Consider the following 10,074-nt stretch of genomic DNA (forward strand, 5'->3'; position numbering starts at 1 on the left):
TGGCTTACATCCTTTAGGTTCCAAGGACTATGCCCTCGTGCAAACTTTTTTAGGATATAGGAACAAGTTCATTCATGTCTCCTTTCATGGATGCTGAATCTTTGAGCTTTCACCTTTCAAACACTGCAGCTGCATTATCTAACTCAGGCCCTCAGAGTTGCAAAGATGGTTGAGGAAGGACGCTGTTATCTATTTCCACCAATGGCCACGAACACTTCCTACTAACTTCCCAGTGGCTCCCGAGCTCCACCTTGCATGGTTGCTCAACAGGTAAGTATTAGATTCTCTTCTACATAGAGCTACATAAGGAGACTCTGGAGACATTATTATTATGGTTGGCAAAGGGGCAGCTTCTTGCAGAACAGACCTTCTTCTGAAGAAACACCTGCTCCATCAACAGTCTCATGGATACAAAAATGTGTGTATTTGCTCTCAGAAAGAAAGGTCCACATAAACCAGGTCACTCCCATCCTGAAGCACTGCTCATGCTCTGTGACAAGTTCCTCGTAAAAAAACAATTTAAGATTGGCTGTTTCTGGAAACAGAATGGGGAAGCAAATGTAATGGGGATGCGCCTCCTAGTGACCAGAGATGGAACTGTCACTAAACTATGAAAAGGCTGCACTTCAAAAGAACAAGTGATCACTGAAATGATTTAATTCACCTTTCAGGTAAACTGAAATTAACAAATCATCTGACGAATAAAATATGAAGATATTACCAAAAGATATTTTAGAGATGCTATGTGCTATGGTTAACAGTCTTCTGGCTAATACGTACAAGTGTTTAAAAAGCAGTAACTCAGATACTCACATTTAAAAGAAAAAATGCTAAAATTTTTTAAACGTTTCAAAAGCAACCTTGAGTAAAAATCTTTTTAAATTAATAACTGGGGTTTTTTTCCCCAGTAAAGGGTCTATAACAGATCTATACTCAAAAACATTTATATATTTCCACTGTGTCAATAAACCAGCCAATTATGACTCTTAGAATGGAGTAATGGCCTGAAAAATCAAAACGTTATTCTTAACAATAATGGTTAAGTTGCAGTGATTATTCAAGATTATATTTAATATAGAAAACAGGCCCACAATATTTCTTAACTTGCAATTTTATTCATTTTTCAGCATTCTTTATCTTTTATATACTACTAGGAAAATTTAAACCATAACTAGACATAAACATTCAATTCAAATTTTCATATATACAGACCAGACTACACACCTATTACGCTGAAAAACTTACAGATGACTGGAGTTGAGCCAAATAACTTCAGTTAGCTGACAATAAAAACACATCCCACTTCCTGCAATCACAGCTGAAAGGTTTTCAAGGCAGATTACATTTGGGCTGGAGATACAGGTGATATAGTTTGACTTGAGCAATACAAAACTAAAGTCATGGGATTAAATCAATTTCCAACCACTATAGAAGTAATTCTCCTGGCTTAAGTAAGTTTCAATTTTTTCACAGAAAAAAAAATATTTCAGGCAAACAAAAACAAATTCCAGATTAGCATAGTTCCGTGTTTCATTTCTTTATTTTACCTTTATCAAGGCAAACAAAGTACAGATGCTGTACATAAAAACAGAAATGTATCACTCACACCACATCAATTCCTACAGACAAAGGGCTTTTTCTAAGCACTGCTCCTTGCTGAAGCACATACCACACCTAAATGTACAAAGAGCCATCTGCTGGTCCAACGTAGCCAACTCCAATTAGCAGGACGTCTATCAGCGTCCAAATTCCCAGGCCCCCGAAGCTGAAGAGCTTGCCGAGGCCTTCTCGCCACTGGCCCAGGTAGAAACGGTCTGCTCCAAATCCACCAAGGGTGATGCTGTGATGGCAAACAGACAGGATTCCATGAGACCACCTCCACCCCAACTGCGGCCAGTTAGGGTCCATCACCGTGTTACGTCAGATTTGAGAGAGGGCTTCCAATGATCACAGCGACTTAATTGGAACACAAGCGACTATTTCACAAATTGACACCAGCAAATAATTACAGGCAGGAAGACTGTTTAAATGTCAGAAGTAAACATACAATTTTTAGCTAAAATTAACCTACAAATTTTAGCTGTAGGTTAACAACATAGGGAAACCCAGGTTAGGAGTATACAGGAACTCCATTATCTTTTCAACTTTTCTGTAAATTAAAATTATTCCAAGTTTCAAAAGTTTATTATTTTTTTTTAAAAAAAAAGCCAGTTGTTACCTTTAACTTGAACCATTGTCAGCAATGGTTACCAATCTTTTTTTTTTTTTTTGAGATAGAATCTCTCTGTCTCTGAGGATAGCGTGCAGTGGTGCAGTGCCAGCTCACTGCAGCCTCCTCCTCCTGGGCTCAAGTGATCAGACACGCACCATAATGGCTGGCTTTTGTATTTTCTGGTACAGACGGGGGTTTCAACATGTTGGCCAGGCTGGTCTCGAACCCCTGACCTCAAGCAATCCGCCTACCTCGGCCTCCCAAAGTGCTGGGATTACAGGTGTGAGCCATCGCGCGGGGCCTATCTTATTTTTGTTAGTCTCATTTCCCTCTCCTGGCCTCCTCTTTTGCTTTCCAGTTACACCTTTCCTGCCGGCAAGATCCTTTTTTCCCCAGCCCAAATTCTAATGCAGTGGTTCTCAGCAAGGGCAAATTTTGTGCCCTAGGGGACACCTGGCAACATCTGAAGACATACTGACTGTCGCAACAAGTAGTAGGTCGAGGCCAGTGAGGCTGCGAAACATCCCGCTATGCACAGGACGGCCCCAAGACGGAAGATCACCCAGCCCAAAATGTCAGCAGTGATGAGGCTGCGAAATCCCGCCCTGTGTCTGTAATGCTGCAGGCCTCAGGGTCTCAGACACCAACTCAAAACTTCAGCTGTAGGCAACATAACCTTTTCACTAGCTAATCCGTTAACCAGGGTCCTACCTGCCCTTCCCTTTGGTGGGAAGAATTACTACAATTTCTTAAAGTGCTGTTGAAAAGTTTAACAAACAGCACGTTTCTATGTTAGAAATATAAGCCTATAATTCTCTCCAGGTGGTGAAATTATAGGCAATTTTAAATATTTTTGTCATTTTCATTTTTCCAGTTTTCAGTATTCAGCATGTATTACTTTTTTATAATAAGTTAAAGTAAAGATATACATCATAAAACTACCTATTTTAGATAGTCCACAGCATTTTACTGATTCGTGGTACATTCAGAATGGGAAAGCCAATGTGCAGGCACCTCGGGAGAAAAGCTAACATGCCTGCCAGGAGACTCCAGGAGTCTGGGCTCATCACAAGGTAGGATCTGAGTGAAGAATGATGTGGCCTGAGCTCAATGTCTAGAAGATTCCACTAATCCCAAAGAAATCCAAACGGCCGTTTAAACTTACTGGTAACAAAGCTCACCTCAGAGCCAGAGCAGTAGACCACTTATAGCCTCCAGTCCAATTGCAATACAGCATTTTGGGAAAAGTACGGTTACCTTAAAAAAAAAAAAAGAAAAGAAAAATACATGGTATAAAAATACTCTCAGACTTAATTGTAACAAATGGCCTCAACATTTAAAATTTGAAAAGTAAACTCTCTTTACAATAATATATGTTTAAGTGAATAGTGCAAAACCCTTACCATCTCCAAGTATACATGTAATACTGAAATCAGCTAAGTTAGAATTACAACTTAACATGAAATGCTCAATGAGATATCAAGACTTAGGGGAAGTTACAAGTATATGAGACAGTGTGGTCCCAAGGCATAGAAATTATCCAGTAGGAAAAGATGAGAAAGTCTAGAACTAGAAACATACAATCACTTCAAGTATGACAGAGGCTACACACGGTCAGCAGGGAAGAGTTGAGACAAGTGGCCATCCACGTGGGGGGAGCCATTAAAGCTGTATCCACCTCACACCATCTACCAAGAGCAATTCCAGGTGGTTTCTAACTAAACCAAAATGTGAAAGGCTAAACTTACAACTTTCAAAAGACAACATAGCAAATTGTCTTTATAAACCTGGGGTAGAAAAAGATTTCTTAAAACCACAACAAAATAGGACTAACTCTAATAACTTAAACTAATTATGTTTTTAAAGTTCTGTTCATGAAAATATACCATAATGTTAAAAAAACAACAAAGTCAAAATCTGGGAGAGCGTTTCAGGGACAGTACAGATAATACCCAAAATATAAAAGAAGTCTAGACAACTTTAAGACTTTAAATATGGATCAGCAAGAATAGTTACGTAGTGCTATTGGGAATGTAAGCTAATATAGCCATTTAAAGAGTAACACACCCGGAAAGTACCCGCTAAAGAAGCTCTTGCACATGTGCAATCAGGAGAGGGGCAAAGAAATTTTAACAGAGTCACAAGAGCAAAAAATGGCACATAATCAGAACATATTGGAGAGTAGATAAAACTGTGATATAAGCTTACAAGAGATTACTACACAGAAGTAAAAAAAAAAGAAATAAGAGAAGTCACATGGATGAATTGTAGAGCCATAATGTTGAGAGGAAATTAGAAAGTCCCAGAAGACCACCAGCCTGATGTCATCTTATACAGCCCTAAAACAGGCATTATCAAATATATGGTACTGTATTTTATTACATACATACAATAAAGCTACAGAAAATTTTTAAAAGGAAGTGAAGTGATAAGAAACAATTCAAAAGGGTGGTTACCTTGGAAGAGGAGGTAGAGCGACCAGGCGAAGGCAAGCACTCACGTGGCTGCAATGGTACTGGTGCTGTTTCACTGTTATTTTGGGTAAAAGTCAACTAGTGTATTATGCTTTATACTTCCCCTAGTTTTCTTATTTTATGAAATATTACATTTAAAAAGATAACAAATGCAATTTTCTGGGTGCTTTATTTTAGTATGTTGAGTTTATTAATGAGGGTTGGCACATCTAAAAAGCTGCTGATACCTGTTTCTAATTAAGTAATTTGACTCTCAAATTTCTGGTTAAAGTCCCTTCAATAAACATAGAGAAAAACATTTTGCTGACAAACGTCCCTGAACTCTGACTTACCCAGGCAGTGGACGTGGTCCCGCACGGTGCAGTTGGCAGTATAGCGCTGCCGGGGACAGGACACCGTCATGCAGCTGGTGGAATTGGAACACTCGTAATCTGTTTCAGGAAGCTGCCAGCAAAATCTGCAAGTCATGTTAATGATGAAGTTCTTCTGAGATTTGAAGTCTTGATCCTATGTAGCAAACGACACAAAACTCATCAATTGCAATGGAGTAGTCTGTTAAGATGTCAGTCACATGGCACAAAATTCCTAAAACGCTTGTATTTAGGACCTAGGAGTAAGTGTCAGAAAAACAGTTACCAAAACAGTATGTATGCAAAATAAATGTATATGGTATGACCCCATAATCATAAAAATACACACCCAAATAAATGTACCTAAGGGGAAAAAAAGTAGATAAATTCACATCAAAATAGCAAAAGTTATTTCAGGGTGATAGAATTATTTCATCACTTTGGCTTAGCTAAGTTTTTCACAGTAAACATGTACTTCTGTAACACAGCAAAGAGGAAAATGTATTTTAGAAAGTCAATCGCGAATGGCTAGAAGGAACTGATGAACGCATTTGTTGAAGGTCACTGAGCTTCAAGCTTCAAGGGAGGAGTGGAATCCAGGTCTCTCAACCCCAGCCTGACGCTTCTGTAGTGGTTAACCCACCGCTTTGCTTCTGAGTTGCCAGCCTTCCCTAACATCTCCTACCTTGCACAGCCCGGCAACTCTGGGTTGTTACAGCTGCTCCTACCTCCAGAGCATGTGGCATGCTTTATCCAGAGGCAGCCCAACTCAGAAGCTCAGTGAGTGTTCCCTGGTGGCCAGAGATAGTTTTTCATTTCAATTTCAAAAGCCATTATTTTGTTTTCTGCTTATAAAAGTACATGTTCTTTCTATGTTACACATTTGAAGATTACAGACAAAAACCTACAGGTGTTCAGAGCTAACTACTTTTAATCTTCTTTCCGTTTCTTTTACGTGTATATTTATAAATTTGCTAAAATGGAATTACACTGAAAGCACGCTGTAGTCTTTTCACTCCACCTGACATTACATTGTAATGTATATTTTTCAAATCATTTTTATGAAGCATCATATATATATATCTTATATATATGTGTGTATGTATACATATACACACACACACACACACACACACACACACAAACACACTATTCTTTTTGTCTTTTTTTTGAGATGGAGTCTCACTCTGTTGTCCAGGCTGGAGTGCAGTGGTGCAATCTCAGCTCACTGCAACCTCCACCTGCCAGGTTCAAGCAATTCTCCTGGCTCAGCCTCCCGAGGAGCTGGGATTACAGAGGCACAACACCATGCCCAGCTAATTTTTGTATTTTTAGTAGAGACGGGGTTTCACCATATTGGCCAGGCTGGTCTCAACCTCCTGGTCTCAGATGATCCGCTGGCCTCGGCCTCCCAAAGTGCTGGGATTAACACGTGTGAGCCGCCACGTCCGGCTCATATTTGTTTTTTTTTTTTTTTTTTTTAACATTTCACAAATGTGCTTGTCATTTCTGCACAAGAGCCATTCTCATTTTCTCTAATTTGTTCCAATTTTGGTATATGTGCTGGTGAAGCAAGTAATGTTAATTTTCTTATGAATGCAAAACCACTTTTCATGGAAAGCATTCCAATGTGGATAAGGCATCGCCTGATTCAGGCAAGCAGTTTGACCTGTTAGAAACCATGTTTACAGCTGCCTGTTTTCAGTGATGTGCTTAAAATACAAGTTTTTTTTTTAATAAGTAATCATTTTATTATTTGTTATATGATATTATTTTCACAGGTCTGATTGAATAAAACATATGCATTTTTATGCCACCAGCAGAGAACCCATATTCAGCTATCAGACCACCTAATTTTATATCCTGGAACACCACCTGCTAATGTGGCTCCAACAGTAGATTGGAAACTTTCTTTAACCGTATTTCCATATTTCACAGTAGGAATATTAAAAGTGCATTTTTCAATACCGGAATGCTAGTGTTCAAATGGAAGTAACTATAACCAAAACATATGTGTTTGTCTAATCCACACCATTAACAATCATTACTTTATTTGCAGAATGACACGAATTACACAGCATCCACTGGACCTCTGTTCAAAGATGGCAAAACTGATTATATCTTGATTTATAGAAAGACGAATACACAATACCACAAAAAAAAAAAACGCATTTGAAAAGAACCTCAGAGCAGAAGGCTTGATGTTGGAGAAGGAGGTAGGTGATTTACTGTTGTAGTTATGTAATAAAATGAAAACACAAGTTTTTTTAATCGTTTTTTAAAAAGTAGGTTACACTCACGCCTATAATCCCAGCACTTTGGAAGGCCAAGACGGGTGGATCACGAGGTCAAGAGATCAAGACCATCCTGGTCAACATGGTGAAACCCCATCTCTACTAATAATACAAAAATTAGCTGGGCATAGTGGCGCCTGCCTGTAGTCCCAGTTACTCGGGAGGCTGAGGCAGGAGAATAGCTTGAAGCCAGGAGGCGGAGGCTGCGGTGAGCCACGATCTCACCACTGCACTCCAACCTGGGTAATAAGAGCGAAACTCCACCTCAAAAAAAAAAAAAAAAAAAAAAAAAAAAAAAAAAAAAAAAAAAAAAAACAAAAAAAAAAAAAGGCAACTAAGATAAAAAAAAAAAAAAAAAAAAAAAAAAACAACACATGTACAAGGTACACATTTCAAGACACAGCAGGAGAGTGGGCAGTGAGTCGGTCTTGTCTGGCCCGGCCTCTGGAACCACTGCCCTCCCCCCGCCAAGTACCCTCTGCACTTCCAGGGAGAGCCTATTCTACACACAGGCACATTTATGTCATCTATATTTAACCTTCTCCAATGCTTCCACTTAATTTTGTACACATGTCAGTTCATTATCTCTGAGCTTCCTACTTCTTTTTAATGGCCACAATGGGTTTATTCTATTACACGTGTACCATAAATTAAGAAGTTCTCTCTTGGACATTTCACTTCTTTCTAATCTTTTGCTTTAATGAGCAATACAGCTAAAAAATAAGCACACTTATTTGCATCCATGTATAATAATATATATAACACAAATTTCTAGAGGTAGAACTGCTAAGTCGATGATTATGTGCAATTGTAAATTTAACAGATATGACAAATCGCCTTTAAGAGGTTGACCAATTTGACTACCCATTAATAAGATATGAGTATCTGACCCTTATACTCTCACAAACTCAGAGTTAAGTTAAATTTAAAAAGTCAAATTAAAAAAAATTTTTTTGCCCATCTGAGGGTTAAAAATGTATTAGTTTGTTTTTAATTATGAAAAACTTATCCATGTTTTTCATGTAATAATACAAATAAGTCTGTTTGTATTTCCTTTCCTATGAACCATCTGCTCATGTCCTAACACGGTTTTTCTATAAGACTGTCATCTTTTCCATGTGGGTTTTTAGGAAGTGTTTATATATTACTGACATTAGTGTATCAATTGTCACATGTTAGAAACACTTTTTCCTAGTTTGCCATGTCTTTTGCCTTTATGCTTTTTTTTTTTTTAAGATCATGCAGAAATCTCTGATTTTTAGTAGTCAAATGTATCAATTCTTTCTTTTATGGCTTCTAAGCTTTATTTCATACTGAGAAAAATATTCCCCATTTTGAGAACAACTATCTCATGTTCTCTCTGGTACTTCCGGATTACATCTTTGGACTATCTGGAATTCATTCTGGACAAGACAGGGGTTCCACTTAATTTTGTTCCAGAGAGCTCCCCAGGCATTCTGGCATTTACTGAATCCATCTTCTCACAGACAAACACTGGGCCTTCAAAGGCTCATCTATGGCAGAAAGACACTGCCACCCGCTCTGTACACTAGCTGTCACTACTAAGAACACAAAACCCATCTGAACAAATCAGACTTGCTTTAGATATGCTAGTAGACTAAGATCTTCTCCAGTCCTACAAAGCAACATTTCTGTCAAGCGCATTTCCAGCAGACATCAACCGGCTTGACAGTTATCATTATAACTAAAACAGCAGTGAGCTGACACGAAAAGGTCTATTGGGTTTTTTTACATTTATTTCTACTTAACAGGGCAAACATAAAAGAATATAAAAATTATTCAGAATTTATTCTCAATAGTCACATCTGAACTGCTCTTCTAACTTGAAGTTTACAGTGAATGTATTTAGAATAAGTAAGCCATAGTACTTACAACACAGGTAACAGATGGTTTCACTGTACAGTCAAAAGTGACAGGCTTCCCATAGATACAGGAGAAATTTGTTGTGCAGTCTATACAGTCTGCAGGAAGTCTGCTACACAAACCATTGCTTGGACACTTCATCACATAAGGTGGGATTTCAGTACTTTCTGTGAGAGGTAAGAGAGAAGCTTATTCTCCTACAATACTGATGCGAATAACAGAGGAGAATAATCTTCTAAGGTTAAGAGACATGATCATTAGCAATTATACACTGCACTGGAATGGAAAAAGCATGGGGCTGGAGCCAGAGACACCTGCAATTAAAGCAGAGTTCTGCAAATAACCAGCTGTGTGACCTGGTGGGCACCAAACTTGTAAAACATTACTTCATTCCTGCCTCCCAAGTGGCTGTGAAAACTAAAGGTGCTCACATACAAATAACGCATAGAAAATTCTGGGTATACATTAAGAGCTTTTTTTAAGAAAATCTATCATTTTGTCAGTTGAAAAACTAAAACTTATAGTAGGGTTTGTGCAAAATCACAGAGGAAGTCTGTGGCAAAACTGAAACTAGAACCCAAATCTCTCCATTTCCAATCCAACGTTCTCTTCAAAAATCTGAATTCACTAGTTTAGAAATGAAGCCACTGACATCCTCAGGGCATCAACTCTAGAAAATGTCATGATCTCATGAACACTGGTACTTTGATAAGCCATATTTGCTAATATAACATTTACAGCTTTATGCTACCAAAGTTCGAAATAGTTCTCTATTTTAATAACTTCTTCAGTGAGCTGCAACCTTTTTTTTTTTTTTTTTTTTTTTCCTTTAAATGTGTTGCCCCTTGACACATCGTTAT

At 38.2% G+C, this 10,074-nt stretch overlaps 1 protein-coding gene and 1 non-coding gene across 3 annotated transcripts in view; both read right to left on the minus strand.

Moving 5' to 3' along the window:
• Nucleotides 1-1,093: 1,093 nt before the first annotated feature.
• TM2D3 (TM2 domain containing 3) overlaps nucleotides 1,094-10,074 on the minus strand; it is a 10,922-nt gene continuing 1,941 nt past the window's right edge. For both annotated transcript variants that reach the window (XM_017518945.2, XM_017518935.2), the window contains 4 exons: nucleotides 9,224-9,381; nucleotides 5,019-5,193; nucleotides 3,394-3,469; nucleotides 1,094-1,840 (listed from right to left, as the gene is read on the minus strand). In XM_017518945.2, coding sequence (XP_017374434.1) covers nucleotides 1,675-1,840; nucleotides 3,394-3,469; nucleotides 5,019-5,193; nucleotides 9,224-9,381 — 575 coding nt within the window. In that variant the 3' untranslated portion in view covers nucleotides 1,094-1,674. The remainder of the gene's footprint in view (nucleotides 1,841-3,393; nucleotides 3,470-5,018; nucleotides 5,194-9,223; nucleotides 9,382-10,074) is intronic.
• LOC119469653 lies at nucleotides 6,509-6,611 on the minus strand. The gene has a single exon (XR_005198488.1). It is a non-coding gene; the product is annotated as a U6 spliceosomal RNA (small nuclear RNA).

This window comes from Cebus imitator, unplaced genomic scaffold (assembly GCF_001604975.1).
Source record: "Cebus imitator isolate Cc_AM_T3 unplaced genomic scaffold, Cebus_imitator-1.0 Scaffold19, whole genome shotgun sequence".
Taxonomy (NCBI): Eukaryota; Metazoa; Chordata; class Mammalia; order Primates; family Cebidae; genus Cebus; species Cebus imitator.